Source organism: Aethalodelphis obliquidens, unplaced genomic scaffold, assembly GCF_003676395.1.
Source record: "Aethalodelphis obliquidens isolate GAN/ISIS:26980383/991018 unplaced genomic scaffold, ASM367639v1 scaffold47, whole genome shotgun sequence".
NCBI lineage: Eukaryota > Metazoa > Chordata > Mammalia > Artiodactyla > Delphinidae > Aethalodelphis > Aethalodelphis obliquidens.
In genome coordinates this window covers 9,801,360-9,814,835 of record NW_020837991.1, presented here as the reverse complement: position 1 = coordinate 9,814,835, position 13,476 = coordinate 9,801,360, and the positions used below count along the sequence as shown (strand labels likewise).

Below are 13,476 nucleotides of genomic sequence, written 5' to 3'. Positions count from 1 at the left end.
CTGACTTCTACGAATTGTGAATTACTTTTTAATTAAAAAGGACAGAAGGGACTTCCCTGGTGGTCCAGTGGTAAGGAATCCACCTTCCAGTGCAGGGGACGCAGGTTCGATCCCTGGTCAGGGAACTCAGATCCCACACGCCTCAGGGCAACTAATCCCGCACGCCACAGCTGGAGAGAGCAAACCCGCATGCCACAACTAGAGAAGCCCACGCGCCGCAAGGAAAGATCCCGCACGCCTCAGCGATCCCGAGTGCCACAACTAACACACGGCGCGGCCAAAAGATAAGATAAATAAATAAATATTTTTTTAAAAAGGAAGGAAAACACCACCTTGCCCACCCCCAGGATGAAACTCCTATGAAACGGAGGACTCCCACGTAGGGGGGGCTTGGGCAATTATGATGACAAGTGACAACAGGATTGCTCCTGATGATGATGATTTATGAAATATACAGACCATTAAAAGCCTTACATGTTATACGCTGTCAAATTTAAGGATCTCTCCATCACTTGTTTCCCAAAACAAGTGCCAGGCTAATTTAGCATCTGCCGGTACCTGACACTGTTTTCTATTTTATCCTTACTACAGCCTGCTTGATGGATAGAATTATCCCCATTTTGCAGACATGGAAACTGAGGCTCAAAGTCATTAAGTAGATTTGCCCAAGGTCACCCGGCTACGAGGAGCCAGTCCAGGTGGGGACATGGGTCCAATTCCGAAGCCCACAACTTCCCTGCTTTCCCAGCCCCCCTTCCTCTACCGTCCCCTCCATCATCTTTCTGCTGAGGCTTGCAGAGTTCCCAGGGTGGGTGGAGGGTCTGCTGGGGGCTGGGCTAGGGGCTCAGGGTTCCACCTCTGCTCCTATCAGGACAGTTCTGTGTAAACGCCTCATTTCAGGGGTGGTTGGAGAGTCTGTGGGCTCGACGCTCAGGCTCTGCTGCCGGGCCACCAGCCTTCCCACCACAGCCCAACCTCTTACGAGCTGTGCACCCTGGGGCCATTACGCAGCCTCTCTGTGCCTGTTTCCTATCTGTGAAATGGGCTCATGACAGCACCTGCCTCACAGGGAGGCTGCCAGGATTAAATGAGTCACTTAGAACAGTCGCCGGGACACAGTAAGCGCTGATGGAACGCTAGCGCTCATAATTATTATTATTACTATTATTAAGAGAAGGGGTCCAGGATAAGACAAGCTTAAAAGCTTCTGTTCTACAACAGGCAGGAACGCCTGAAACATGTCATCAAGCCCGTTTAATAACTCCCTCAGGAGCCAGCAGTGGGATCTGATCACTCGAGGGCACGGTCGCCTGGGGGCCGTGTTCTGTATCTGTGTCCTCTGTCAGGGGCCGCTTATGCCCTGCAGAGGCCTGTGTGGCCAGAGACAGACCCTGGAAGGCTGTGGCACCTTCACCATTCAGCAGAGGACGCCTCTGTTCCCCGAGAGCCCCGGCCTCTCCATCATCAACCCAGCCCGTGTCACCTCTCCTGGGCCTGCCCCCTCCCAGCCCCCGCCCCTGCCCTGGGTGAGCACCTGCGTCTGAGTCCTCACAGCCCTGACTGTAAGCGCCCCAAGGCAGGGATGCGAGCAGGGCACCTGGCCGAGGGCGGGGTTCCAGATGGAGAGGCGACAGCTATTCAGAGCCCGTGGTCGTGGCCTCAGACCCCTCTCTCCCAGCTCCCCGGGCAGCCCCTGCAGCTGAGAGCAGGCCATAGGCAGATGAACCCGGTTTGCCATCTTCAGCCTAAAGTCACCCCCAAGCCCCGCAGGGCGCATTTCGGATGTGGGTCCGCGGCTCCCGCCCGTAGCCCTGGGCCCAACGCCTCGGGCCGGCGGGGCTGCAGTGCTCACCTCGTTGCTGACCACCACGTGGATGCCGGTGGGGCCCTGCCGGTACACCCGATGGATGTGCTGCGGGGAGATGCTGTACAGGTTGGCGATCTTCTCGATCAGCTCCAAGGTGGTCAGCTCCTCCAGGAAGATGGCGTGGTACACTGCAGGGCGGTGGACAGGGCCTTCTATAGGACAAGCGGCTGCCTTCAAAGGAGCCTGCCTACCCTCCCCGACCCCCCAAACCAGTAACGTGCTTGTAAGAATGTCCACCCCCAGATGGACTCGCGGGTTCTGGCTGTACTGGGGACGCGTCTGGAAGCTGCAAGGCTCCCTCTCGGCCCAGCGCCAGCTGACAAGATTCCAGGCTCCGTTCTGTATTCCTGTTTCATTCTCTCTTGGGGGACTTGTGTAAAATGGAGAATCCCTGCATCCACCCTGGACCAAGGACGCCCATCTAGGGGTGGAGGCTGGAGGGGGAACAGCTGGCTGAAGTCTGCATTTAAAAAAATTTTGGGGGGGCCCGCGCCCCACAGCTTACGGGATCTTAGTTCCCTGACCGGGGATTGAACCCGGCCGGGGCCATGGCAGTGAAAGCCCCCGAGTGTCCTAACCCCTGGACTGCCGGGGAATTGCCGAAATCTGCATTTCTTAGAAGCTTCTGGTGATTCTGAGGTGTGGCCTGCTATGGAGGAGAAAATCCTGTGTCTGCATTCCTTCCCTTCCACTGGTTAAAGGGGTTACTGGACGGCTCCCTGTGGCCAAGAGTGAGACGTAAGATAATTGCTACCTGACGGCAGAAGAGAAAGGGTCTGTCCTTACCCTTCTCCACGGCACAAACAATAGTCAGCTGGAGCGCTGTGACCCCAAAGGGCGGGGTGGGGGGGGCACCAGGAATATCACCAGACAGTTGAGACAACAGGGACCCTGAGGCTGGAAGCAAAAACCCAAACCAGTCGGGGAGGAGCAAACCCCGTGGGTGAACTGGGGGGGATGAAGCAATGCCCAGGAACTTCAAGTCCCTTAAAAAGTAAAACACAGCTGGATGAAACAAGAGGTGCTGAAACTCCTTGCTCAACTAAGGAAGGAACCCTTGGTTCAACAAATCCGATCGGCGGCCTGGTATGCTAAAAGCACGTGCGCGCACACACACACACACACACACACACACGCGCGCGCACACACGCACGCGCACACGGCGGCTCCCTTTGAAGGGGTGGCAGAGGCCATGGGGTTCCAGCCACACAAGAGACTCGCCTTCCCAGGATTTCAAATAGGATGACCCGCACCCAGACCCTGTTCAGAGAACGCGGTCGCTGTGTAACCTTCCTTCCCAAACTAACGCCGGGGAAGAATCCCAGGCCTCTGTCGTAAGATTCCTTTTTATAACAGAATTCTCATTGAACTTTTCCCCCCAACTTTTCAGAGCCAGTTCCACTTTTTCTTATTTTACTCTTGGACTGCTGGCAGAAAAGAGCCAGAAGGATTGCAGTGCGGCCCTCTGGCTGTAACCTTTTGTCTCTGGCCTTTCCTGTCCCTGGAGGAATGTGGGGGGGACCAGTACTGCTCAGAGCCAGCGGACAGCCAGTCACCCACTGCTCAGAACTCCTCTCATCGGGGGCCGCGTGGGGAAACGAGAGGCCCTCGAGCGGGCCAGCCTAGGTTCAAATCCCAACGCTGCCACTGCTAGAAGCCAGACCTCAGCGCTCTCCACACCTCTGAGGCTGGGGGTGTGGGCTGGGCGCCTGCCCTCGCCACATGTGCAGGAAACCACGAGACTCGAGCTCTGTCCTTCACAGGCTGACCGCGGCGGAAGGACCCGGACATTCGCAGAAATGTCCTGAGGCCCGGACGCCAACGGCCAGTGCCCGGAGATTTGGATCCTGGCTCTGCCACTCACAGCACTGGCATCTCGGGGCAGCCGCTGTGCCTCAGTTTCCCCCACAGCAAACCATGAGCAGTTCCTGCTAGGGGAAGGAAATGGAACGCCCTTAGCCCAGGGTCTCGGGCATCCTTGCTGATCTGGAGGGGCCCGCAGAGAGGTACAGGGGGCTCTCTCTGCAGACGACGCAGAGTCCAGACCCCGCAGGTGGGGCCGGGCAGCTCATCAGACTCGGCACTCACAACGCTCAGAAGCAAGACGCTGAAAACTGCCAACCCCAAAGAGCCATGTACCCCAGAGGCGCTCCGAGACCCCCCGTGCAGCGACTGAACCAAATGGGAAAGTCTCATCCAGCTGGGGGAACACACAGGAGGACACGCTCCTGGCAATACAACTGTCACTCGTCACCAGCCGAGGAGCCAGAAAGCCCAACTTCCAGTTCTACCACGAGTAGCTGAGTGGCATGAAGGGGACACAGCTCCTCGCCAGCCCTGTTTCCCCAGGTGGAACATCGGTAACCTGGACCAGCCATGCTGGGAGATGATGCCCACCCCAAACATTTCACCCCCAGGATGAAGTACAACAAGAACTCCTCCTGCATGAAAGGTGGATCAGAGAGGCGTCCTCAGCCGTGGACTCGTGTTGCCTCTCCTTCTTGTGTCTCTTCCCGTTACTCTGCCGCCCTCTATCCGGCCAGGGGTGTGGGGCGCACCCCACAACCCACCACACAGATTGGGGTCCCCGCCGCCGTCCCGCTTCTGCTGCAGGGGCACGCGGCTCTGCTCCAGCTCCTGGCAGACGTAAATGGTCATCTTCGGCCTCACGTTCCTGGCAGGAGGAGAAGAAATAAACAGCAGGTATGAGGGACCAAGCTCTGTTGTTCCAGAAAGTTCCAGAACCCAGGGTGGAAAGAGCAGTATGAGGGACTTAGGGGGAAAGAAAGAAGGCTACGGGGGTACAGAGTGCCTTTCATCGAGGAGCTGTCGGGGACAGAACCCCGTCTGGAAGGATCTTAACAGCTTCGCACAGGCTTGCTGGGGACAGGGGATGGACGATCCCCCCACCCCCGACCCCGGTCCTGCAACCTGCCCAGAGCGGGGCTCCGCCCGGGGCACCAGTCTCAACATAGGAGGTTTTCCGGGGTGACAGTCAGAGCAAGCGCTCTCTCTGGCTCATTCTGAGCTCATTTCATCCTCACACACCCATGAGGAAGCCAGGACCACCCTCTCCTTCTACAGATGAGGAAACTGAGGCTCACGGGGGTTAAGGGTTCGGCCCAGTTGCCAAGTTCCTAAGAGGCAGATGTGGGATTCAAACCCGGAGGGAAAACTGCGCTGTCCACATTGTGCCCATTTAGACCTCACCATCCACGCCTGCCCCGCCCCCAGCAGAAGCAACAGGAAGCAGCTCGAAGCCCAGGACCATGCGAGCATCTAAGAACCAGAGGAAGCGGCCAAGGGGCTGAGACTCAGAGGCCAAGGCCCCCGTCAAACAGAGAAGAGGGAGGGAGGGGAGGAGGGGGCTTTCCGGGCAGGGTGGGCTGCGAGCCATGGCATCGCACTTCCCCGCGGGGGCCGCCACCCCACTCCTGGCGCCTCCCAGCCACATCCTGTGCCCCCAGCGGGCACCAACACCCACCTGCCTTTGATGGCGTTAAAAAGCCGGATCCCATCTGCAGGGCCGCAGATCTGGACCAGGTCATCGCGGGACATCTTCAGCAGGTCAGCACCTGGGCGGGTACGTGGAGCCGCCTGTGACCCGGGATGCGGGGGAAGGGCTGCACCTGCAGACCCCGGGGGAGGGTCGAGCCAGCCTCACCCTCAGGGGGTACAGGCATCCCACAGGGAGAAACAGCAAGAGGAGATCACAGCCCCAGAGATGTCAGAAGCTCAACCACTGGCTTCACAAAGGCAGAGGAACCGCCGGGCATTTTCAGAAGTTCAGAAGCCCTCACTGCCTGTGGCTGCCTGGCCCTCCCTCTGGACCTTTTATTGGCATCACTGTCAGTGACGTATCTTATCAGTGTGATCGCGTGTGCACTTGTCCGGAGACGAAAGCTCACGGCTCCCCGACACTGCCGTTCTCAACGCGCCCGGGCACCCGTGCACCCAGCACCCGGGTCAAGAGGCAGGACATTCCCACCATCCCACAGGCCACCACCTCCCCCACCCTCACCTCTGGGGAACTGCTCTCCCCACTTGTCACATGCAGAGGAGTTTCGCTTGGCTTTTAGCACCTGTGTGAATGGAACTGAACACTAAGCACTTTTCTAGGCCTGGCTCTCCCTCCAAGCTCCGTCTAAGGGCTCATTCGTGCTGCATGTAGTTGTGGACCATTCGTGCCCACTCTTAGGTAGGATTCACTGCACGAATAAAGCACAGTTCCTGTACGCCCTCTCTGCCGCTGGGCTTTGGGGGTGCTCCCAGTTTGAGGCGATCATGAGTAACTGTCTATGAGCATCCTGGTACGTGGATGAAGGCGAGTCCCTTCCTCGAGGCCCGAGGAGTCCCCTAGAGCCCTGTGCCCAGGTGGACTCTGCAAGGCACGAGGATGCCTTCAGCCTTCTGCGGAAAACTTCACAACAGCCACGTGGCCTAGAGCCACAGCATTCGCCCCCGTTTCCTGCCACAGTTAAGATACAGTTTTAGGTACAATACTGCAGGTACACTGGCTCCCCTTCCATGGGGAATAAAGCCAAACTCCTTGCACTCTCCAAGAGGGCCCCTGGGCGCCTCTCTGACCTCACCGGCCGCCCGGCCCACTCGGCCCCGTCACCGGGGCCCTCCGCTCCGTAGCCAGGACACCTGGCAGGCCCCACCTTGCGCCTGCCCTCCGCTTGGAAAGCTCACCCTCCCACACCCGCCTGGCTCGTGCCCTTGCCTTTCCAGGTTTTGCTCAAGGCTGCCTCCTCGGCACGGCCCACACCACCCCCTGCTTAAGGGGGGCCTCCCCTCCACCCTCCTCCCGCCCAGGCTGGCCCAGGTCCCTCCACCAAGCCTGCCCATCCCAGAAGGGACACAGCATGTTGAGATGGGCGGTTTACACCTCCGCGCTGACTCAGAGCTGCCCGAGGACAGGGTCCCTGCCTGACTGCCCTGGTACTGTCTACCCGCAGCACAAAGAACATGCTCAGAAAAGCTGAGCTCAGGGACTTCCCTGGCGGTCCAGGGTTAGGGGGCCCCGGGTTCAATCCCTGGTTGGGGAACTAAGATTCCGCAAGGTGCGCGGCACAGCCAGACAAAAAAAAAAAAAAGAAAAGCTGAGCTCAAAGACCACGGATGGGGTGCTGGTTCCCTTCCACTGCCACAGATGTCCTTGAGGGCCAGTCTTCTGGTTTCGGCCAACACTTGACTCTCTGTCACTCTGGGCCGACTGCCGGGGAGCAAGGTTCATGGCTGTTACCCTGTCCCCCAATGCCCCCGGCTCAGGGCTGCTGTCTGATGGGACCACCAGCAAGGGCTTGAAAAACCTTTAGAGAAGGAAGAGCTGCTTTCCCTTCTCGCCCGTGGCTGTACCACCATCTCCCGGGTCACGGCGCTGGAGACAGCACGACGAGCAGCGTTTGCAAAGAAAAGGCTGGGAGGCTTGCTGAGTGTGCACTGGCCTGTCGGCTAAGGGCCTCTTCTGGGCGAAGCAGAGCCCACACTGTGGGGGAGGGGCACCTTGAAAAGGCTCCCAGACGGTCCTCCCGCAAAGCCACGCTCGGCCACGCTCGGCTGGACACCTCAGGGGCAGGACCGCCCACGAGCCCACGGCCCAGGGCCAATACACACAAGTGACCACAAGTGACCGCGCTGGGTCACCAGGACAGACCACGGCCCCTGGGGAGCCAAGCGCACATGCTGAGCGTTCCGAGATGCTCGCGGGGTCTGAGCACCATTCAGAGACGCTCACCTGAGAAGCTGGCGAACAGCCGGCAAAACTGGGAGAATCTGTTGCGGTGGAGCCACTGCTGGGCGTCCTGCGTGGAGGCCGAGGGAAGCAGGTGCTGCGGGCAGAGAGGACGGGCCTTGACGGGTTGCCCGGTCCGCACGGGACAGGCAGCCAGCGCCCAGCCGCAGACACTTACGTCACTGCCCACGGGCAGGGCCTCCACCGGGTGGGTTGGGGAGCTGTTGCTGAAAGGAAGAAGAGAGGTGGTGAGCGGCGAGGATGCTCCTTCCTGGCTGAGAGGCTCCTCGCCGGCCTGCCCTTCACTTCCCTCTGCTCTGGGGCTCATGAAATGAAATGGGCCCTCGAGAAAAATACAGACCTGCTCCATCCCTGGAAAGCCCTAACAAAGCCTCTGGTGTGGATGGGGGCTCTGATTAACTACACGCCCTCATCCCTCAGCTACGGCTCCAGGGCTTGTTTTGGCCAGATGCTGTGGTCCCCACCCCGAGCCCCAGCACGAGGGAAGGGCAGGTTGACCAAGCAGACCGGGACACACGCCTCACGGGGACTCAGTGCTGGGACAGCGAAGGGCCAGCCACACCCAGGAGAGGGCAGAGGAGTCCCTCGGGGAATTATTCTGCAGCGAACAAGCACCCACAGTTTGGCATCCGCCACGAGAAAACCATTCTCACGTTTTTCCCCAAAGGGAGGCAGAGACCTGAACACCTGGGTTTTTATGTCAAGAGAAAGATACATGGAGAGACGACCCTTCCAGATGGACAGTGGTGATGGTACAACTTGAACGGACTTAATATTACTGACCCAGCCACTTAAAAACGGTAAAATGGTAAATTTCACGTTTTGTGTATTTTATCACAATGAGAAAAAAACAGACCCCTGAGGGGATGAGCCCTAGACCAGTCATCGGTGACTACATATGCACGTCATCAGGGTCTAGGGGGTGCCAGGGACTTTATACATGTTCCCCTGACCCTGCGTGGAATTCATGCTCCCCCGGTCGTGAGGAAACCGGAGCTGCAGGAGGTTAAGGAACTTGCCCCCAGAAAGGTGCCGATTTAAGACTAGGTCTGCTGAATCTAAATGTGACAGCCCTTCCTCGTGCCCCCTCTCAAGGAGGACTGTCCTCACCTTGTAAACCAAGTTCATGTCTCGCTTACCCATCAATAGTTATCTCTCTAGCACGCGTGGGCTCCATTCTGCATGTTCTACCCTCACCTGTTAAACCCGCCTGGCACCCTCCCTGCCTCACCCTGGCCCCACGAACAGGATGGGCAGAGCCATCACAGGGATGCCACGGCCCTGGGACAGGTGCCACAGCTGCCCGCTGCTCCCTGCAGCCCCGTCACCTCGGAGTCAGCACCGCCTGTGCCTCGGCAGGGCTGGACCACCAGCAGTGAGGCCGCTTCTGTGCTGCAGGCCTGTGACCCCAGGGGCAGGGCGGGTCCTGAGCTGAGTCCCCCTGCCTAGTGACCATGCACGCGGGTGCAGAAAGATCTAAGAAGCCCCCCCAGGGACCTCCCTGGTGCTCCAGGGCTCAGGACTCGGCGCTTCCACTGGGGGGTGGGGGTGGGGGGGCGGCGCGGGTTTGATCCCTGGTCGGGAACTAAAATCCTGCAGGCCGCTTGGCGCGGCCAAAAAAATGAAGCCCCTCCGGCCGCTGCAGGGTCCAGAGGTCTGCCTCCTGAGGCCCCCGACGTCCAGGAGGTGGGCTTTCCCCTGCAAGGCACCAGGCAGGCTACCTCAGGGGGCCGGCCCAGGACCCCCGCAGCCCAGCCCACTTTAACCGGGGGAGGGAGTGGATGCCTGGTGCTCCGCTGCCCTAGCAGACAGCCTTCCTAGAGGTGTGTTCAAGCACAAGAACCTGGACGCGTGATGCTAAGAATGGTTGTGAATGTTAACACCAGTCAGCCGCCCTGAAACCCAGATCGATGCCAGGTTACAAAAGGAGCAGAGACCCAGGGAGGAAAGTGAGGGAAGGAGCCCACACCCGTGGTCACTCCAGGGACCGCAAAGGGAGAGAGGGTGCACGTACCCTTCGCCAAGGCCGAAGCTGTTCGGAGAGCCGTTGTAGCTTGGGGACGAGGCACTGTTCACCTGGTAAACCACGTCGGGCCACGGGGAGCACTGCAGGGAGAGAGCGCAGGGCAGCGGTGGTCCCGGCCGGGCCACTCGGTTCGGAACCACGTTCCTTCCACACCCAGCCCACACTGACCCGGCGCTCGGGGACGGGCACGCTGCTCGGGCCACACCGAAGAAACCAGCTAGGGCAGAGAAGAGGCAGTCCCCAGAAGAAGCAAAGCATGACACATGTCTGTCTGAGCTTCCGAAGAGTCAAAGCAAAGAGGGAAACCTCATCGGTCCCTTGATTCCTGGGTCCACAAGAAAAGAGACTAAAACGCAAGACAGGCCAGTTGCCCACAGGCGGGTCTTGGGAGCAAATGCACGAAACAGGGAGCACGGGGCCACAGACCACTGCCGACGGGAAAGCACCAGAGAAGCTCTGAATCTCCCGACGGGCCTCAGCTGAGGGGACAGACGAGGCGTCTCAACGCTGACCGGGAGCAGCCCCCTTCCAACCCAAGTCTTCGCACATGTACCACATTTCAGGAGCTCCCCCGCTTGCAGACCAGGGAGACGCAGCAACGCGAAAGCTGTGACCCCTGAACTCCAGGAACTTCTCGTGCGGAAGCTCAAACGGACACGCGAGAATCCCCCAAGGAAAGCAGAGACGTCGGGTGCTGCCCGGTTGGGGGCGGCAAGGGGTAGCCCGCGCACCAAGCATTCCCTGCTTCCCTTCCCTGTGACGACACCGCTTTGGACACGGCCAGTCGGAAGCATTCCTGAGATTTACTATCACCCACCCGACCACAGGGGGGGTCAATATTTAACTCTGTTACGAGTGAGGCCTGGAATGTGTTGGTGCCGAATCCTGCAGCCCCGGGGGGAGGAGGGAGGGGGGAGGGGAACAGGAAGGTTGATGAGCAGACAAGAGGGGATCCGGCAGCTCCCAAGGTCACAGGCCAGGTGCGGATTTCAACACCTGGCCTGGGACAGGGGCTGGGACGTTGCCTGGAGCACGCCAGGGGACCTGTCCTCCAGCAGGGAAGTCGGGGGAGAGGCAGAGGCCGGGAGGAGAAGGGTCACCGGGGTGCCTCACGAGCACACACCAGGCCTGGGAAGGGCTAAGGGTCCAAGCACGGCCCCACACACTGCAGAGCTGGCTCTGCCCTGCTGCAAGGGGGCAGGACTCCCTGGGCCAGGGCTCTCCGGCCACCGTCAGCCTCGACCCTAGGAAAAGCCAGCATGCATCTGTCCACGCCACAGAATTAGCATCCCTGCTGCCCTGCTGCACATACTCTTCTGTGTGTGGCTTTTCACACACACACACACGCAAACACACCCTCACACACCCACAGGCCTCTTAGCCCCCTGTCCCTGGGCCTCACCCTTAACCCAGACTTAACCCCACCATGGTCAGCACTGGACCTGAGGCATCCACGGAGGGCCTCCTGAGTAAGTCAGATTACTCAGTGGACGAGCCCAACACCTATCAACTGGCCTGATGGCAGGACACAGCGGGGAAGAGTTGTTCAAATCAAAAAACAGAGCCCAGTAAAAGAGGCAGCAGCAGCAGTGACCCGTGACGGAAGGAAAAGGGACCTGTGGTACGAAGCATCTCAGAGATAGCCTGGACGGAAGAACGGCTGGAGCAGGCTGGCGTCGGCGGCAGGGCTGAGAGGAAACGCACCCCAGTATCCACCCAAACAGCAAAGAACGAGAGCTATTTACAGTCTCTGACCCAGCAATCCCCCTCCGAGAACAGATGCTGCAGACATTCTTTCCACGTGCAGAACTACACTCGCACAAGGTGTTCACGGTACCCTGTGTGAAATGGCAAGAGCCTGGAAATAACCCAGCGTCCAGCAAAAGGCCATCCAGACAACGAAAGCTACACAGCTGGATAAAGAACTAGAAAGCTCTTTATGAACAGACAGGAAACAGACTCCAAGAGAGGCCATGAATTAAAGACAGGCAACCACAGAACAGTGTGTGTGCGTACTGTCGGGGGAAAAAAGAGCGCATGGGGCAAACGTGTATGAACTGGCTTCATCTGCAGAGAACGTTGGGCCAGATACACAAGGAGCCGGGGGTCGCCTGCTGCCCCGGGGAGAGAAACCGAGGCCAGACAGTGCTGGGAAGGATATTTTCCGATGGAGATGCTCTTATACCTTTTGAATTTGGACCACATGAATATATGATCTATTCCAAAAATCTGAAATAAAAATAACCTAATCTTGAAATGCGCAAATGGCAGCAGAGAGCTAGAAGGTACTTGTGAAACACCTCCCTGGACACCGGGCCTTAACTGAAAGCGCTCCAGACAAAGGAACACACCACAATTTAACGGGCGCTCTCGGTAGAAGTGTTCACCCCAAATGCGCACTTTTCCAAGGATCTAAACCCACCCTCGCCGCCCCTGGCAGAAGGCTCCGGCCGGCTCACCTCTGAGAGGATGGTGGTTTCATAGGATGGCTGGTATTTCTCCTTCTCTTGGGCCGTTCTTTTTTCCATCTTCTCTCGGTCAGTCTTCTGCTTCCGGTCAGCTCCCTTTGGCTGTAAGTGCAGAGCACAGGGGTCCAGTGAGTTCAAAGCAGGCAGAGGCAGCTGTCGGGGGGAGATCCAGGGCTGAGCAGTGGGCCCCCCCACCCAAGGCCAGCACACTCCCCACCTCACCCAGAAGCCCTAGCAGGATCTCACGGACAAGAAAGCACCTCTCTCACCTCCCAGGCATCCAACACACAGGTCCACCCGCCCGGAGCCCCTGCCCACCCCGAGGGACTCAGAGCCTGCTACAGGGTCCTACGGGGACTCTCCAGGGTCCACTCAGCAGACCATGCAGAAATGCTGGGAGCAGAGCTTTACCAGTGGCCACTTGCTAATGGAGAGGACCCCTCGAGGGCCTTCCGTGGGTGCCCCGTGGACCGTGACAGGAAGTGGATGAGCTGGGAGCTGCTGGCCGGGGCTCGGTCTACAATCGCACGCCATCTTGGCCATCTTGGGGGCCTCCTTGCCCCCAAGTCCTGGGACTACGACCATGCTCCCGGCCTCCACCCCAGCAGGCCCAGCTGATGGGGACCATCCTGACCACTGGGACTATCCCCTCCTGAGTTCAGGGCCTGGTGGTCGGGGCCAGATATCAAGAGTCCGCAGGACCCAGAACTGAGCGCGTTACTCTGTTGGCAGTGGACCACACGCAGTGGGCAGTCAGGGAGGAAAGTTCATCCTCAAGCTCGATGGCGCCTTTGGGATCATCCTGGCTGCAGCTTTTGACTCCCAGCTCAGGAGATCTGAGGAAATAGCCCTCAGGGGGATGCCCAGGCTGGAGGGAGGGAGGTTTGCTGGGGGTCCTATGGGGACGTGAGTGACAGACCCGGTGTCCAGTGGGAGAGCCAGGCATGCGGCAGCCGGGCTCCCATCATCGGGTTTCCCTGCTCCACCTCCGTCCTCCTGTCCTCCTGTCCCAGAAAGGAGGCCCTTCTTCCCGGCCCAGAAGCATTACTGGTAAAGCGTGGCTGAGCCTGCCTGTAGGGGGCAGCCTGTGGGGAGCCGGCGGGGCAGGGAGCGGCCCAGACACCCCCATGGAGCCCCAGGGCCGGGCTCCGAGAAGCCAGGGCTTCCTAGGAACCAGGGTGATCTGAGACGGGAGAGTGATGGGCGGTTCGGCTGGGCTGTGCCTGGCGCCAGTGCACACCCATCTGAGCTGCTGCTGGTGCGGGTTGCGGGGCTGGCCAGGTCACCTCAGGCATTCTGGGGAGCCCGTTTCGGGTATCAGAGGCTCCTACCCCCCTGCAGGAGATGGTAAGGCAGC

General features: G+C 59.3%; 1 protein-coding gene across 4 annotated transcripts in view; it reads right to left on the bottom strand.

Annotated features, from left to right (window-relative positions):
- The window catches only part of TFCP2L1 (transcription factor CP2 like 1), a 60,260-nt gene that overhangs the window by 5,711 nt on the left and 41,073 nt on the right, over positions 1-13,476 (bottom strand). For 2 of the 4 annotated variants that reach the window (XM_027082577.1, XM_027082576.1), the window contains 7 exons: positions 12,111-12,221; positions 9,640-9,731; positions 7,783-7,831; positions 7,608-7,701; positions 5,352-5,442; positions 4,438-4,541; positions 1,853-1,995 (listed from right to left, as the gene is read on the bottom strand). In XM_027082577.1, coding sequence (XP_026938378.1) covers positions 1,853-1,995; positions 4,438-4,541; positions 5,352-5,442; positions 7,608-7,701; positions 7,783-7,831; positions 9,640-9,731; positions 12,111-12,221 — 684 coding nt within the window. Of the gene's footprint in view, positions 1-1,852; positions 1,996-4,437; positions 4,542-5,351; positions 5,443-7,607; positions 7,832-9,639; positions 9,732-12,110; positions 12,222-13,476 lie in introns of all 4 variants that reach the window. The other 2 variants (XM_027082575.1, XM_027082574.1) reach the window with 1 other exon arrangement.